General features: G+C 38.6%; 1 protein-coding gene across 1 annotated transcript in view; it reads left to right on the top strand.

Moving 5' to 3' along the window:
• Window positions 1-19324, top strand: part of LOC127632523 (striatin-like) — a 67687-nt gene that overhangs the window by 41406 nt on the left and 6957 nt on the right. Inside the window, exons 5-15 of the mRNA XM_052111144.1 lie at window positions 1614-1787; window positions 4495-4630; window positions 8440-8602; window positions 11946-12056; window positions 14075-14218; window positions 14296-14432; window positions 17048-17223; window positions 17324-17371; window positions 18479-18600; window positions 18770-18937; window positions 19070-19216. Coding sequence (XP_051967104.1) covers window positions 1614-1787; window positions 4495-4630; window positions 8440-8602; window positions 11946-12056; window positions 14075-14218; window positions 14296-14432; window positions 17048-17223; window positions 17324-17371; window positions 18479-18600; window positions 18770-18937; window positions 19070-19216 — 1526 coding nt within the window. The remainder of the gene's footprint in view (window positions 1-1613; window positions 1788-4494; window positions 4631-8439; window positions 8603-11945; window positions 12057-14074; window positions 14219-14295; window positions 14433-17047; window positions 17224-17323; window positions 17372-18478; window positions 18601-18769; window positions 18938-19069; window positions 19217-19324) is intronic.

The following is a 19324-nucleotide window of genomic DNA, read 5'->3' as shown; positions in this document are numbered from 1 at the left end:
GTAGATTCAAAAGAACCGGTATGTAAGAGTCATTCGTTCGGGAATCGGACTACACTGGCCGTGCTGTAGATTCAAAAGAACCGGTATGTAAGAGTCATTCGTTCAGGAATCGGACTACACTGGCCGTGCTGTAGATTCAAAAGAACCGGTATGTAAGAGTCATTCGTTCGGGAATCGGACTACACTGGCCGTGCTGTAGATTCAAAAGAACCGGTATGTAAGAGTCATTCGTTCGGGAATCGGACTACACTGGCCGTGCTGTAGATTCAAAAGAACCGGTATGTAAGAGTCATTCGTTCGGGAATCGGACTACACTGGCCGTGCTGTAGATTCAAAAGAACCGGTATGTAAGAGTCAATCGTTCGGGTCTTGACTACACTGGCCGTGCTGTAGATTCAAAAGAACCGGTTTGTAAGAGTCATTCGTTCGGGAATCAGAGAGAGTGAGAGTATGTGTGTGTCAGAGACAGTAAGTCTGAATGAATGCTGGATTGTTTCGGCTCATTCAGTTTGTTGTGCTGGAGAGAGACTGGTACAGCAATAGACGGGTGCAAGTCTCTTTCTCTCTTTTCTGTCTTAAAACTGACATTAACAAGTTCTGATCCATGAAAAATCTGACTGACAAACAGACCACAGGAACATTAGCACAGGATTACAGGATAGTTGCGTTCAGGGTTTTACATAACTCAAGGTACGTGATTGGGTGGATATCTCTTAAATACTGTTTGAATTAACTCGTCAGAAACATCAGAGGCAAATATTCCTGAAGAAAGCGCGATTGGTATGTTCTTGTTTAACCGGTCTTGGTTTTGTTGTGGTTAAGACTTGGGGAAATTTAGCAAAAACTTGTCAAGAACATGTCCGGGTCATGTTTCAGGCCAAAATCTAATTACAGTACATTACAATGAAGCCTGTTTTTAGAACTTTTATTTATTTATTTTATTTATTTTTTTTACATTATTTTCATGACAATTAAGCATATTTCCCTCCCAAAATTCTCATTACTGTAATGAATCTGATTTTGTATTAGATTTTTATTAGATACTTAATGCTACAGTAAATATTACTGAAATATAATAAAAAATCAGAATAAATTAAAGACTTGGTAAACTTTTAGTAAACTACTTTCTGATAATAATAAAAAAAAGAGAATACGATTTTTTTTTTGCAATGCATTATATTTATATTGATGTATTTTCATGCTGTGGCATAAGATTTGAATTGAGCTACAGAGTTATGAGAATGTGATTAATTGTCATGAAAATGTCACGTGGCAAAAAATCTTTGATCCTAAAAATAGGCTTCATCTTGATCAAAATCTAATTTCTTATTTCTTTTTTATTTTGAAGTTAAACGTGTAGTTGCACAAGTATGCTGTTTTGATGTTAGCTGTGTTGAAGCAACAGTAATCATTAGCGTCACAGTTATTGTAATTTGAATAAATATTAGATGAATACATGAATATAAATTGAAACTGCCCCCTCAGTGAGTTCAAATGCAATCTGAAGTGTTTGGAAAATACCAAGCACACATAAACCAACACATGAGAATGTGACATAACCCATGATTTTCCCCTGGATTTCTCACCCCTGGTGTGGGTTCTGTTTCTCTCAGGTACCTGCAGGAGGTGGGCTACACTGACACCATCCTCGATGTGAAGTCACAGCGGGTCAAATCTTTGCTCGGACTGACAGGAGACAGCGGAGAGAGACCCGGAGACAAGAGACCAGAACCCATGGTGAACGGAACCGAACCGTCCTCTCTGAAGGACAGCACCACCATGATCGGGTCAGTGAGTCTGTAGGACTTCATAAGGGTTTCTCCAGCAGAGTATCAAGGGCTGTTTTATTAGCTTTTTTTAGTCAGTGAAGATGTATATCGACATTTTTTTTAAAGTCAGTTAAGATTTGTCTGCTGATATTAACTTCTTTTTTTGTAATTGAGGATATATCGGACGATATTAACTTCTTTTTTTGTAATTGAGGATATATCGGCCGATATGAACGTCTTTTTTTGTAATTGAGGATATATCGGACGATATTAACGTCTTTTTTGTAATTGAGGATATATCGGACGATATTAACGTCTTTTTTGTAATTGAGGATATATCGGACGATATTAACGTCTTTTTTTGTAATTGAGGATATATCGGACGATATTAACTTCTTTTTATCATCGAGGATATATCGGACGATATTAACGTCTTTTTTGTAATTGAGGATATATCGGACGATATTAACTTCTTTTTTGTAACTGAGGATATATCGGACGATATTAACTTCTTTTTTGTAATTGAGGATATATCGGACGATATTAACTTCTTTTTTGTAATTGAGGATATATCGGACGATATTAACGTCTTTTTTGTAATTGAGGATATATCGGACGATATTAACTTCTTTTTTGTCATTGAGGATATATCGGCCGATATGAACTTCTTTTTTTGTAATTGAGGATATATCGGACGACATTAACGTAATTTTATCATCGAGGATATATCGGACGATATTAACGTAATTTTATCATCGAAGATATATCGGACGATATTAACGTCATTTTATCATTGAGGATATATTGGCCAATATTAACGTCATTTTATCATCGAGGATATATCGGACGATAATAACGTCATTTTATCATCGAGGATATATCGGACGATATTAACGTCATTTTATCATTGAGGATATATCGGACGATAATAACGTCATTTTATCATCGAGGATATATCGGACGATATTAACTTCATTTTATCATCGAGGATATATCGGACGATATTAACTTCATTTTATTATCGAGGATATATCGGACGATATTAACTTCATTTTATCATCGAGGATATATCGGACGATATTAACGTCATTTTATCATCGAGGATATATCGGACAATATTAACGTCATTTTATTATCGAGGACATATCGGACGATATTAACGTCATTTTATTATCGAGGATATATCGGCCGATATTAACTTCTTTTTTTGTAATTGCGGATATATCGGACGATATTAACTTCTTTTTTTGTAATTGAGGATATATCGGACGATATTAACGTCATTTTATCATCGAGGATATATCGGACTATATTAACGTCTTTTTTGTAATTGAGGATATATCGGCCGATATTAACTTCTTTTTTGTAATTGAGGATATATCGGACGATATTAACTTCTTTTTATCGTCGAGGATATATCGGACGATATTAACGTCATTTTATCATCGAGGATATATCGGACGATATTAACGTCATTTTATCATCGAGGATATATCGGCCGATATTAACGTCATTTTATCATTGAGGATATATCGGACGACATTAACGTCATTTTATCATGGAGGATATATCGGACGACATTAACGTCATTTTATCATCGAGGATATATCGGACGATATTAACGTCATTTTATCATCGAGGATATATCGGACGATAATAACGTAATTTTATCATCGAGGATATATCGGACGATATTAACGTAATTTTATCATCGAGGATATATCGGACGATATTAACGTCATTTTATCATCGAGGATATATCGGACGATAATAACGTCATTTTATCATCGAGGATATATCAGACGATATTAACGTCATTTTATCATCGATGTTATATCAGACGATATTAACGTCATTTTATCATCGAGGATATATCGGACGATATTAACGTCATTTTATCATCGAGGATATATCGAACGATATTAACGTCATTTTATCATCGAGGATATATCGGACGATATTGATTTAAGCAGTGGGAGTATTTAAGGAGATGAGACCACTTCAGACGGGAAGAGAGAGACACATGAAGCTGTGTCTGTGGGGAAGCATTATGTGAAGTTGTTTTATGTTATGTTTAAGAAATAAATGTGTACATGTTTTTTAAGCCGGTCCCAACTTCCTCCTTTCCCATCTTTGTATTGTTACAATTTTTCTTTTACCATTTTAACGGTGAAGATATATTGGCCAATTTGATCAATAGATAGATAGATAGATAGATGTATATCTGCTGATATTGGTATTGTTTTTCTTTAACAAGTGAGGATAAATTGGCCAATATTAGGTTTTTATTTTTATTTAGTTTTTTCTGTTTTTTTGCTGTTAGCAATATAATTTTAGTTATATGTATTTTTTTCTATCTGTCTGACTAGGCCACTATTGAAAGAACAAACTGATCAAACAATACATTCTGTGAACTGTGTTTAAAGCAGAATTGGCCACAATTTCTAAATCTTTTCATCCCGACAGGGTCAATTTCTAAAGTTTTCATGATGAAAACTTTAAGCTTTTTGAGATATGGAAATGATTTGCACTGTGTGAAATGTGAACAGGTAACATGATGAATTAGCCTCAGGGTGTGATAGATGAAATGTAAGAACTATTCTCAGAAACATGCATATGTGAAGGTTTGTTTTCCCTGTTGTTGCTTTACTTCATTTGTCTTGTTTTGGTCTCACACGTATCTTTTACTCTTTATTTGTCTGTATTTCTACCCTTTCGACTACAGTAAACCAGAGATGTCAGACTCCGCTACGGTGTTGGAAGCCTTCAAGTTCATCGAGAGAGCTGCGGCTGAATTCAGCGATGAAGACGAGGATGAAGAGAGCGAGGGACAAAACAAGACCATCATTGACCTCGCAACCGTGAGTAAACACCCGTACACGTTCAGAGAACTGCATAAGAATCTCACGAAACCATGGGTGAAGATGAACAATGGGAATGAACTTTATTAAAGTTGAGAAGAGACTACTGAAATACATGAATTATTGTGAACGTTGGATTTTTTTGTTTGTTTTTTTTTTGTAAAATGAAAGTATTTTATTCTTGCTTAGACTATGTCCAGAGATATCAGTTATCCAAACCATCTTCAATAAACAAAAACATTAGCTTAAATCTCACATAGAACATAGTGTTTGTAAACAATTATGTAAAAATATATATATTTTAATATTATATTTTTTAGATATTTTATTATAATATAAACATATATGGAAAAAAATTTAGTATTGCTTTAATGTACAGTTTATATATATATATATATATATATATATATATATATATATATATATATATATATATATATATATATATATATATTATAACTTTTATTATTTATTTAATATATTGTATTAAAATATTATGTGTGTGTGTGTATATATGTATATATATATATATATATATATATATATATATATATATATATATATATATATATATATATATATATATATACTGATCAGCCACAACATTAAAACCACCTGCCTAATATCATGTTGGTCCCCCTCGTGCCACCTCTGAAGGTGTCCTGTGGTATCTGGCAGCAGATCCTTTAAGTCTTGCAAGGTTGGACCTCCATGGATCGGACTTGTTGGTCCAGCACAACCCATAGACGCTCATATTGAGATCTGGGGGATTTAAAGTTATCTCCTTCAACTCTTTTGTCATGTTCCTCAAAAATGTGTGCAGTGTGGCAGGGCGCATTATCCTGCTGAAAGAGGCCACTGCCATCAGGGAATACTGTTGCCATGAAGGGGTGTACGTGGTCTGCAACAATCTTTAGGTAGGTGTACGTTTCAAAGTAACATCCACATGAATGCCAGGACCCAAGGTGTCCCAGCAGAACATTGCACAGAGCATCAGAGCATCACATTGCCTCCTCTGACCTGCCCTCTTCCCATAGCGCATCCTGCTGGCATCTCTTCCCCAGGTAAACGATGCACAGGGGTCGGCATGAGCACTCTGACCGGTCTGCAGCTACGCAGCGCCATACAGAGCAGGCTGTGATGCACTGTGTGTCCTGACACCTTTCTATCATGGCCAGCATTAAGTTTTTTTTTATTTTGTAAACATTTTTGCTACATTAGCTCTCCAGTGGAATCGGACCAGACGGGCTAGCCTTCGCTCCCCACATGCATCAATGAGCCTTGGGCGCCCATGACCCTTTCGCCGTTTCACTTGGTTCTTCCTTGGCCCACTTTTGGTAGGCACTAACCACTGCATACCGGGAACACCCCACAATTTGGCCCTTGTCAAAGTCACTCAGATTCTTACTCTTGCCCATTTTTCCTGCTTCCAACACATGAAATTCAAGAACTGTTTGTTCACTTGCTGCTTAATATGTCCCACCCCTTGACAGCTGCCACTGTAACGAGATAATGTGATTCACTTGACCTGTCAGGGGTTTTAATGTTGTGGCTGATCAGTGTACACTCACCTAAAGGATTATTAGGAACACCTGTTCAATTTCTCATTAATGCAATTATCTAATCAACCAATCACATGGCAGTTGCTTCAATGCATTTAGGGGTGTGGTCCTGGTCAAGACAATCTCCTGAACTCCAAACTGAATGTCAGAATGGGAAAGAAAGGTGATTTAAGCAATTTTGAGCGTGGCATGGTTGTTGGTGCCAGACGGGCCGGTCTGAGTATTTCACAATCTGCTCAGTTACTGGGATTTTCACGCACAACCATTTCTAGGGTTTACAAAGAATGGTGTGAAAAGGGAAAAACATCCAGTATGTGGCAGTCCTGTGGGCGAAAATGCCTTGTTGATGCTAGAGGTCAGAGGAGAATGGGCCGACTGATTCAAGCTGATAGAAGAGCAACTTTGCCTGAAATAACCACTCGTTACAACCGAGGTATGCAGCAAAGCATTTGTGAAGCCACAACACGCACAACCTTGAGGCAGATGGGCTACAACAGCAGAAGACCCCACCGGATACCACTCATCTCCACTACAAATAGGAAAAAGAGGCTACAATTTTTCGATTTCTGTTGAGACATTCAGATGGTAGCGTCAGAATTTGGCGTAAACAGAATGAGAACATGGATCCATCATGCCTTGTTACCTCTGTGCAGGCTGGTGGTGGTGGTGTAATGGTGTGGGGGATGTTTTCTTGGCACACTTTAGGCCCCTTAGTGCCAATTGGACATCGTTTAAATGCCACGGCCTACCTGAGCATTGTTTCTGACCATGTCCATCCCTTTATGGCCACCATGTACCCATCCTCTGATGGCTACTTCCAGCAGGATAATGCACCATGTCACAAAGCTCGAATCATTTCAAATTGGTTTCTTGAACATGACAATGAGTTCACTGTACTAAAATGGCCCCCACAGTCACCAGATCTCAACCCAATAGAGCATCTTTGGGATGTGGTGGAACGGGAGCTTCGTGCCCTGGATGTGCATCCCACAAATCTCCATCAACTGCAAGATGCTATCCTATCAATATGGGCCAACATTTCTAAAGAATGCTTTCAGCACCTTGTTGAATCAATGCCATGTAGAATTAAGGCAGTTCTGAAGGCTGAAAGGGGTCAAACACAGTATTAGTATGTGTTCCTAATAATCCTTTAGGTGAGTGTGTGTGTGTGTGTATATATATATATATATATATATATATATATATATATATATATATGATATAAATTATATATTTATTATATTGTATAAATATATATACACACACTCCTGGGCAAAGAAAAACGGGCCAAGCCCAAAATGTCAGCACATTAAGCTTTTAATGTCTCCACAACAAATCATTGGTCAGGAAATTACAGAGAATTGAACAAATACACTCTTTGTGCACTTCTGTGCCACCATTTGCTCATCATTTGCTGCAGTGAACTGTTTGGGGGAAAAGCTGGAAACTGCGAAATTCACTTATCTTATCTTCAGTCTTCTCTGCATAAAAATGTAAAATCATGATAGTGATTTAAATGTCTGGGTGTACAAACATATTCCTAAAATATCTTCTGGGATGTTTTTTTTTTTTTTTTTCCACACTCAACAGTCTCTAGAATTTACTCTGAATGATGCCAAAAACAAAACACATCCAGTGAGGGTCAGTTCTGTGTATGAAACACTTGTTAATATCAACAAAGAATGGCCAGACTGGTTTAAACTGATAAAGTCTGCAGTAACTCAGATAACCGCTCTGTACAATCGTGCTGAAGAATATCATCTCTGAATGCTGATCTCAGAGGAGGGTTGGCGCTGTTTTGGAGGCATGAGGGGGACCTACTCAATATTAAGCAGATGGTTTTAATATTGTGGCTGATCGGTGTATATTATTATATTTATGATCAAATATTGCAACTTTAATCCTGAAAGGGAAAAAAACGAGTTTAGAAAAAAATGCCTGTAACATTTTGCATCAACAATTTAATGAGGGACACATGGCACACAAATTAAAAATGATTACATAAACATGAAAATAAAAAGACAGAATTATCTTTTTATTCATCAAATATCCCTTTAATACACTTTCTAAACCAAAACAAATGTTCAGACCAAACCAACACCCTTGCCAAAAACATTCATAGCGCGACACACTGGACCACAGAGAATATGACAGTTACATCTTCATTCGAGAACGAGACACACACCAGCTGCCATCAGTAACACTTCCTGCTTCCTGTCCTCCCATTTCTCTTTCTCTCTGGTGTAGATGGTGAGGAGGAAGGTGTCTCCCTCGCCCTCCTCTTCCTCAGCAGATATGAGTGATGATCTGGACACAGAGGAAGTCCTGAAGGGCTTTGATTTTCTGGCTAACAGTGATGATATGGAGGGCCCGTCTGAAACGACCTCTGCTGCAGACAGACCCGACTGGGGTAAGAACCGCATCGTACAGCGGCAGTTTGTGCAAACGGATGCAGAATTAGTTTTATTTTAATACTAGATTAGAACTTGTGTTGACAGCAGGAGAATTATGTGGACAATCAGTGACCAGAGCTCTTAAATCAAAACTAAGTGATCTGCCTTGCTGTCTACTGCCTAATAAGGCAGCTACCTTCTAAGGTTGCATCCTAACCCAGATGAAACCTCATATGTGATTGATTTGAAACGTTCTGCACCGGCTGTAACTCGTGTATCATACAAATAGTCCTCGACATATACTCCACATAATTTATTCAAATGAAGTTTGATATTTGCCACGTTGCATAAGCGAACGAGATCAGTTAGATTGTACCACTTTTCGCAATAATTTTTAGTTTTTAAATTAAAATGCATTTGTTTTGAGTCAGTCATGTTTATTCAGTGTATACATTGTTTCAAAGCAGCTTTACAGAAATCATACTGTTGTATCTGTACTCACATCTCATACATTTGAAGCCCATTTTGGATTAATTGTTTTACAAGTTCGTCGTAATGCGTTTTGGGATTGCTTTCTCCACAAATTATAAATGCGATGTTGCCATTGGCTAAAACAAGGAATCTTAGCAGCTGGCTTAACGTTGCTGCAATTGTTTGTACCAGCTATTGTGACAAAATGCATTCTAGGTAGCGGGCCTGGGTAGCAAGTATTGACGCCCACCCCTGGAGTCGCGAGTGACTCCAGTCATGTCTCTTAAGCAACCAAATTGGCCCGGTTGCTAGGGAGGGTAGAGTCACATGGGGTAACCTCCTTGTGGTCACTAATAATGTGGTTCTCGTTGGGGCGTGTGGTGAGTTGTGCATTGATCGTGGAGAATAGCGTGAAGCCTCCACACACGTGACGTCTCCATGGTAATTCGCTCAAGCCACGTGATAAGATGCGCGGATTGACGGTCTCAGACGCGGAGGTAACTGAGATTCATCCTCCACCACCCGGATTGAGGCGAGTCACCACGCCACCACGAGGACTTGGAGCGCATTGGGAATTGAGCGTTTCAAATTGGGGAGAAAAAAAATCAATAAATGCATTCTAGGTAGGCAGCACACTAGGGTGATTCTCACCTGTCAAGAAAATGTCCTGGTCCCATTTCACTCCAAAATCAAAAGAAACAAATAATAAATTAAATCTTGCAAATAGAAAATGATGCCCCTTTTCCGGCTTATTGAGATCTTTTTACATTGTGACATTATTTTCAAGACAGTTAAGCACATTTAAGGCACCAATTCTCATGATCGCATTGTGATAAAAATGATATATTATTTCAATTGTAAAGTATTTACTTTATACAATCTGTTAGTACTCCATTGGCTCTGCCTTTCATTTTCACTCATGTTAATTCAAATCACTCAAAGTCTTTCTACTGTAATACAGTAAAAAATAAAACGATTGCGTTACAGTAATGAGTCATCATTGAGAACAATGGGAGTGGTAAATGTAAAATGTCCGGAAGTGTTACGGTAATGAGAATGGGGTGGTAAAATGTGATCAGTGTCCTAAATAACAATGTGACTATCAAAAAGAATCTGAATGGTCCTAAATGTAGGCTTCATTTTCTTGTGCAGAATATCATAATAAACGAGGGCATTTTGTTTGAAATGGAGCTCTTGTCTTGGAGAATTACAGTGCGTGCTATTCATCCAGCATCACTCGATCTGTCCAGACATTTGGAAACTGTTTTCATGGATGTTTGGTGGTTTTAATCCTGTCTTGCCCTGTTTTACCACTGGACCCAGTTTCGGCATGTTTTTCTCAACACATGGCTCTTTCATGGTTTACGAGTTTAATGTTTGATTTCAGGATGGTTGCACGGCATCAAATGCACTCGAGTGTATGATTTTCTGTCTCCTCGTGTGTTTCTCCTCACACACACAAACACACTGTGGTAATCTGTGCCGTACACTCCCTACCCCACCCCAACCCATCACTGTTGAGTCTCTGAAGAGAATTGGACTGATTTTTCTCCCCAAAAACCCAGTTCACATGTTTATCTTCCCTCTATGGAACAATCGGCTTTCCGGGCCTCAAACTTCAATCAGGATTACGCTCATAGGAAATTGTGCAGGAACTTTGAATGCTGCTCCTCAGTATTTGTGACCTTGTGTTTTATAACTTAAGCACTGTTTGAACTGTCAATGCTCATTTTTACTTGCACTGGCCAAACAAGCTTCTAGTTCGCCAGTAGTTTGACAAAATGTACTGATGATGTTTTTCTTCCAAGGTGATATTTCTCCTGTTTAAGCTCATCCCTGAAGTTCTTGATTGGTCGTGACATTCTCCTCAAAAGATATCATTTTAAAATTATGATGCGCGCAGTATAAACGCAGACTTTGTAAAGCTGGGGTGCTTTAGTTTGTTCAGGAGAAATACGTTTGGCTTCTTCCATTGTATAAATTGGGGTTCACCGTGACGTTTGTAAAAGAACATTTGTATAGCTAGTCTGAGATTGAACTCATGCATTCAAACTAGAGGTCGACCGATCGTGGATTTTGCCGATACCGATAACTTAGTTGGTGGAAAAGGCAGATAACCGATTTATCGACTGATATTTTTTCAAATTGATTTATAGAATGTTAAAAAATATAAATGTATAGATCCCAATAATCAAAAATTAAACCAAAATCCCAATAATAATCGGAATAAATAATATTAAGATTTGGTGCTTAATGTGATACTTTTAACTGTAAACATGCCTGAAAAACACCGGGGACACTTATTTTTAAATTACAAAGACTTGGTTCCTTTACAATCCTCTATATTTAAGTATTAACTAAATTAAGCTTTTTATAGTTTATATAATCATCAGATGAAGGTTTTTGTATTCATTTCACCAGATAAGGTTTATTATTATTATTCAGAGAATAATCAAGAAATGAAGTTGGAGACACAATGGATGTGCTGATCTGCAAAGATTTTTGCAGATGACCAATAGTTACAAAAAGCAACTATCGGCACAGATAAATCGGTATATTGGTCTAACTCCAGTTCAAACGTCAGAGAAACACCATAGATCCCATTCTCATAGAAACATCTAGTCCATAAGTACTGTAAAACAGACATTATGTAAACGCTCAAAACCTTATCAAATGAACTGTTTCATATTCATTTGTCCGTGAATTGGACTTCACTGGTCATGCTGTGTGTTCGTTTTTTGTCGCATACAGCGAAGACAACGCAATATACTGTACAGTCACGTTGTCTGGTTATCATCTTGAAAGATTATCATCATGAGACGGTTGTCGTAATGAAATGAGAGGGGTATAACGGTGTCTCCCTCCATATCCTCCTCTTCCTCCGTGTAGAGAAGGAAGAGCAGAGTCCGTTATCTGAGGCCTGGGACGTGGATGAAGGTCTCATCTCGAAACTCAAGGAGCAGTACAGGAAGGAACGCAAGGGCAAGAAAGGGGTGAAGAGTAAGTCGCCTGGACTTCTTTCGCTCGCGGTCTCCAGCTTTCTTTCTCCTTTACTTTTCTACTTCTACTGGTGAACCGATATCGGATTTCAATGGCTGATATAATGCTTATTTATGGAATATTCTCTCAAAAATATTAAAAAAAGAAAACATCACTTTTGTTGATCGGCTAACAAGGTGCATTTATCAAACGATAACGATTATGGGGGGGCTGGGTAGCTCAGTGGTAAAGATGCTGGCTACCACACCTGGAGTTCACGAGTTTGAATCCAGGGCGTGCTGAGTGACTCCAGCCAGGTCTCCTAAGCAACCAAATTGGCACGCGTGGTGAGTTGTGCGTGGGTGCCGCGGTGGATGGCGTGAAACCTCCACACACGCTATGTGTCCATGGCAACACGCTCAACAAGCCACGTGATCAGATGTGCGGGTTGACGTCTCAGATGCGGAGGCAACTGAGATTTGTCCTCCACCACATGGATTGAGGCGAATCACTACGCCACCACGACGACTTTAAAGCACATTGGGAATTGGGCGTTCCAAATTGGGAGGAAAAGGGGAAAAAATACCAATATCTATTATCTCAAAACAGTAAATATTGGCCATTTAATTGGCCTGACTGATATATCGGTTTATCACTCATTTCTTATGTACACTACCAGTCAAACGTTTGGACACGCTTGACTAAACTGATGTTTCTCATTATCTTACAGATCTGTAGACCAATATAATACCAATTATTATATATATATATAGAAATGACTGAGTTGAAGCAAATTAATAAAAAGCAGTCAACATGATCCTAACATACTATATAATTCCCATTTGTGTTATTTCAGCATTGATGAATTTTACTATTATTCTGAAATCTCAAAATAGAAAATGAGGTGTGTCCAAACCTTTGTCCAATGGTGTATTGTTCTTTCTTTCCGTCTTTCGTTCTTTCAAGTCCTAAACTGCAATCTTTCGTTAGTTTGACAAAACAAATAAAAAAGGCAAAACCAGCAGCTCTCTTCAGTAGTCTTACTGACACGCATTCATTTATTTTACTTTTGTTAATGCTTCCTCTGTTGACTACGTTTCAGTTTGTCTTTGACACTGTTTTGTCATTTCCCCCTCTTCCTTTTTTCTCTCGGTTCTGTCATTCCTCTGTTCATCAGTGCTGCTCTGAATAAACACGTCCAGCACATGCGATCTGTTTGTTTACTCTCATCTCTTTTCCCATTATGCTATTCTGTAGGATACTGTTGTTCACAGTTTCATCTCTTTCACAAATTACTCTTTCTTATTCCGTCGTTTCTCTTTTTTCTTTAAATCTAGTGTTTATTTTGAATTTCAACGCCATACCTGCTCATTTAGTTGGTTTCCTGTTGCTTTCTATGCGTTTTATGCTTTCTCTTTTCTGATTGGTGCTCGTGGAGGGGGTGTGGCTATTTTTTCCACCTTTGTTGTGTTGGACACGCCCATGTTTAACATACTCATCTCATGCTTCCCTTCTGAGAAAATAGAGATTGCTTACTTTCTTGATTATCACATTTTTACTATTATATTTTCCGCACTGCTTCATTTTCTTTGTTGTTCTGTCAAGGCAGTTTTTGATGTTTTGGGTTTTACAGATCCGGTATTGTGCCAAATATAACCCCCAAGAAAAATCATGTCCTCTTTAGACTCGAGGGGTAGCCGTTTGTTATGCATAATAAAAATTATTTAGTTCTGTATTAACTGAACAAGTAAATACAATCATAATTAAACAATACTTGATTGTGAATAATGATGTTTAAAATAGATAAGTAGATTTAAGGGATAATGTATAGTCAGCAGGTCAATATTGCAGGGTTTATTAGGGACTATTTTAACCAGCTGGTACAACCATAGAACTTGTTAGTACAAGTGGAACCAAACAAAAAAATCTTTCTGCAAATTGAGTAATTTAGGGTCCTATTTGGGGAGCTAGATTTGTCACAACTCCGGCCAAATATACAATATGAAAGGAATAAAATATGGTTATTGTTCTCTCTGTAGGGCCAAACAGGTGTAAACTGCAGGATATGTTGGCTAATCTTCGTGAAGCTGAGGATTTGTCATCTATTCAGCCGCCGGTGGCACCTCCTGTCCGCCCAAGTATGCCCCGCCTCAACGAACATCCAATCGGACGCACAGACGAGGGTATTTCTCATCGAACTGACTGTTAATGTTTCATTGTGTGGCTGTGGTTCTGTGTTTGAGTGTAAATTGTGTCACAGTTGAAGCGCTGACGTTTCCCCCATCCTCTGGAAAGTCGTTTATTATGGGAACAGATGAGACACTGGAGAGCGAACTTGGTCTCGGAGAGCTCGCCGGTCTCACTGTCGCCAACGAAGCAGAGATTCTGTCATATGACGTGAGTGCAGAACTCTTAATAACTAAAACGTGGTAATCCATGATATAACAGTCACCATGGATGGATGGATGGATGGATGGATAAATGGAGTTATTGGTTGATGGATGAAAAGATTGAGTTATTGATGGATGGATGGATGGATGGATGGATGGATGGAAAGATTGAGGGATGGATGGATGGATTGAGTGGATGGATGGATGGATGGATGGAAAGATTGAGGGATGGATGGATGGATGGATTGAGTGATGGATGGATGGGTGGATGGATGGATGGAAAGATTGAGGGATGGATGGATGGATTGAGTGATGGATGGATGGATGGAAGGATTGAGTGATGGATGGATGGATGGATGGATGGAAAGATTGAGTGGATGGATGGATGGATGGATGGATTGAGTGATGGATGGATGGAAAGATTGAGGGATGGATGGATGAGTGATGGATGGATGGATGGATGGATGGAAAGATTGAGTGATGGATGGATGGAAAGATTGAGTGATGGATGGATGGAAAGATTGAGTGATGGATGGATGGATGGATTGAGTGATGGATGGATGAGTGATGGATGGATGGATGGATGGATGGATGGATGGATGGATGGATAGTTGGATGGAAAGATTGAGTGATGGATGGATGGAAAGATTGAGTGATGGATGGATGGATGGATTGAGTGATGGATGGATGGATGGAAAGATTGAGGGATGGATGGATGGATGGATGGATGGATGGATGGATGGATGGATGGATGGAAAGATTGAGTGATGGATGGATGGAAAGATTGAGTGATGAATGGATGGATGGAAAGATTGGGTTATTGATGGATGGATGAATGAATGGATCAATCAGGTGTCTGCAAACTTTTTCACATGCAGTGCCATTTTTTATTTCCCTGGTCAATGGCTGTGAAGACAAATCATGCCAATGAATGCGATTTTCCAAAGCATGAGTGATGATGAGATGCATTTTTCCAATTTAATCGTTTATTTTTCCAGTAGAAATGATATTATCAGCATAACAGTTTAAATGAACATATTGTGCAAAACCTGATGAGTATGATATAATCATGATCCTGCATGTGAATTTTCACAGAGCATCTTAAGTGCTTTAATGAAAGTAAACCTGTCCTTTTGTACAAAATGAGTTAACACAATGTCACAAATTTGCTTATTTGATTACTGATCACGAAATTGTGTGGAATCTTAAGTATGTCTTATATTACGTCATTGTAATCATGTAATCACTAGCACACAAGTGAGAGTGGAGCAGGCCATTTTATTTATATGATGTTTTTGCCCCTGTAGTCTACATCTTGATGTAATCCTTCCTCATGATCACACAGTGTGTTTTCATCAGCTGAATGGGAGTGTGACGAGACTCACACTGCACGTGCAAGACATTCGCGCATCACAAGCCGATCAACTATTTAGCCCTTTTCTGTGAATCGCACCTGCAAAATCCTAAAACTTTATTTATATTTTGAACAGACTCAGATTTTTAAAGTGTGGCTGTGGTTTAAGGATGGGGTACCTGTATTCTGGGTTGGACATCTCAAGGATTAATAGTGGTGTTTTCCTTATTACATCACGTGTTGTTCTGAAACAAATGAAACACAGAATGTAGGCTGTCATCCGCACAGTCTGACCGAAGCAAAGCATGCACATTTACTCGTGCGATTGACCGAACGTTAAGCGCTGCCGAATGGTGATGCATCAATGGCTTGCACGCTCTGCACGAGTCTGTTGGGTACACTGCAGTCTTGTCCCATTTTATGGGTGGAGTTATTGGTGGATCATTAGATGGATGGATTGATAAGCCTGACTTAGACCCAGCCAGGTTGTCGCATGTGTTTGTGTTGTATCACATGTGAACTGTGAAGAGCAAGCAACACTGAACAAACACTGATAGATCTGAAATTGTTTGATATTGACTATTGACTTTGATATAGTCAACGTACAAACACAATCTTTAATTAACACTCACTCACACAATCGATGGAATCAGGATTGTCATGGCTATCATGTGACTGGCTGTGTTCACAATGGAATATATAACTCATTATTTACTGTGTGCTATTATTTATTTATTTAATTAATTAATTTAAATGCATTATTCAACAATAAACATTTCAAACGGCTACATGTTGTCAAATGACCGCATTATTGTTGCATGTATAATTCTGCAAGTGGCATCTATTTATCATCTCAGAGATTATTCATAGTTATTTTAAAATGTATAATTCAATTACATTTTTTCTTAGTAAAAGAGTTTCAACATTCAAAGAAAACCAGGAAGTATTAGGGAAGGAAATTTAAACATTTTGATTTCCAGGCCTGCAAATGTCATGGAGATTAATAAAAACCTTTAACTGTAATTTTCATTTCTTTTCCATTATTTTAATCACAAACAGCTGGAAAATTCATTGGTTAAATAGAGTGGAAACTTCCAAATAAACTTTCATATTTCAGTTTGCATACTGTGCACAGCATACATACCACATACAGCAGAAATAGTATGAGTAGTATGCTGAGCTGAAAATAGACTTAACTGTTTGTGGCGTCTTGATTTGCGTGTGCCTGTGCGTTATGTTTGAGCACAATTTTTTTCTTGGTTTCTCAGATAACCAACAACAAAGATGCCCTACGAAAGACCTGGAACCCTAAATTCACTCTCAGGAACCATTTTGATTCCATTCGAGGTCTGGCGTTTCACCCCGTGGAGCCCGTCCTGATCACTGCGTCTGAAGACCACACGCTGAAAATGTGGAATCTACAGAAAACTGCTCCAACCAAGAAGTGAGAACTCTGTCTCTCCGTTAACTGTGCTCTGCTCAGTTGTTTGGAAGTATAAACGTTGTCCAAGCATGTTGACGTGTCCTTGTGTTTATTTGTTCAGGTGTGCAGCTCTGGACGTGGAACCCATTTACACATTCAGGGCTCACAGGTACGTGTCGGTTTGGGGCGTCATTAATCACTAGTGATTAGGGCTGGGCCAAATTAAAAATGTCCAATATTTATGATTATTTTGCGATATAAAATTCAGCAACACTGTTAACATCACAATCTGCCTTTTCAACCACTTTAATTATTGGTATCGGCAGAATTCAATATCGGTCAACCCTAATGATTTGAATGTCTTTTTACTTGTTCATTTCTAAACACCGTGTCATTAGTAGAGGTCGACCGATAGTGGGGTTTGCCGATAACTAAGGTGGTGGAAAAGGCAGATAACCAAATAATCGGCAGATCGTTTTTAAAGCTGATTTAGTCTTTCCTTACTATGATGTGCACAGACACAGAGGCCACAATAGTCAAACATGTATAACATCCCAGATGCAGTTTATTGTCAAATAATAATGAAGATTTGGTGCATAAAGTGGGACAGTTAACACAAGGGACACTTATTTTGAAACGACAGAGACTTGGCTCCATTACTATTACAAAGTATACATTGAAGTGAGGATACAAATTTGGATTAATATTGTCAGTTATTTCAAAACAGCAAATCCCCACGTGATTGCTTTTATTTCCCCTCTAGAGGCCACCGTCCTAGCTGTAAAATCCTCCAACGTCAGCCACAGAGGAACATAGAGCAATGAAAAAACAATAATCCAATAGTTCCAAACAGCATCTATTGGCACCCATTAATTGTTAAAACCGATATTGGTCTACCTCTAGTCATTAGACTAGTTGTGCCATCATTCCTTGTCTTGTGACTCGCAAGTTTGAGAGCGTCAAGATTTGTTAAGTGTTTTTAAAAATGTGATGTTGGTGAGCTCCATTCATTTCTGTAAATCAGTTTGTTAAACATGTTTAATGGCTTCTCTAATTGAAAAATCGTTTTAGAACAAATGCACAAATATTGAAGATCTGTAAAAAAAAAAATATATATATATATATATATATTAGCGTTATCATCCAGAGCTATTTATGATCTATTAGCAGGAATAAAACTGCAGCTGTCCCATATTTGACAGTCACACAAGTTTTATATTTGAGGCTGTGAAGAGACCCCATTGTAAATGTGTTGTGGTGCTGTTCTCGTCTGTAGGGGTCCGGTCCTGTGTGTGGTGATGAGTTCTAATGGAGATCAGTGTTTCAGTGGTGGTTTGGACGGAACAATTCAGAGCTGGAACACTCCAAACCCAAATATCGACCCCTACGACTCGTATGGTACGGCCCTGTTTAGATGTGCTACTTAATGAGTTATTATGAATGAATAATAAATCTACCACTATTCAATGTATTTAAGGTATCATAAGGACAAATGCATTTTAAAAAATTGCTACAAAACATTTTGAGATGACATTGTTGTGTTATTTCTTTTGTCTCTTTGTAATAGACCCTTCTGTGCTGCGGGGGGCGCTGTCCGGTCACACAGACGCTGTGTGGGGATTGGTCTATAGCTCGGCTCATCACAGGCTCCTCTCCTGCTCAGCTGATGGAACGGTGAGACTGTGGAATGCTGCCGAAACGGCGCCTGCCACGGCTGTCTTCAACGAGAATAAAGGTACGAGTTTAGGGGACGTTCACACAGGACGCATGCTTGCATTCAAAAACTGACCCCTGCGAAATGAGATCTTAACATTCAGTGGACTTTAAAATGTTTTTATCTCCTTCATTTATCGTTTGTGTGGTGCAGAAATGGGCATCCCGTCATCTGTGGATCTAGTGTGGAGTGATCCCGCTCACATGGTGACTGCGTTCAGTAACGGCAGGATGGGAATCTTCAACATGGAGACACGGCAGCTGGTTCTGGAGCTGGAGTCCCAGGCAGCAGGCAAACCTGGTACTACAGAACGCTTCTATTACAGATCGCCACACTGTTGTAAATGTCCAGTTAACATTTTCAGTCGGAAGACTGAATTAGATGTGATTAAGCTCTTAAGATTTGGTG

Source organism: Xyrauchen texanus, chromosome 39, assembly GCF_025860055.1.
Source record: "Xyrauchen texanus isolate HMW12.3.18 chromosome 39, RBS_HiC_50CHRs, whole genome shotgun sequence".
NCBI classification, from domain to species: domain Eukaryota; kingdom Metazoa; phylum Chordata; class Actinopteri; order Cypriniformes; family Catostomidae; genus Xyrauchen; species Xyrauchen texanus.
The sequence above is the reverse complement of the archived record's forward strand: the minus strand, read 5'-3'. Positions and strand labels throughout refer to the sequence as shown.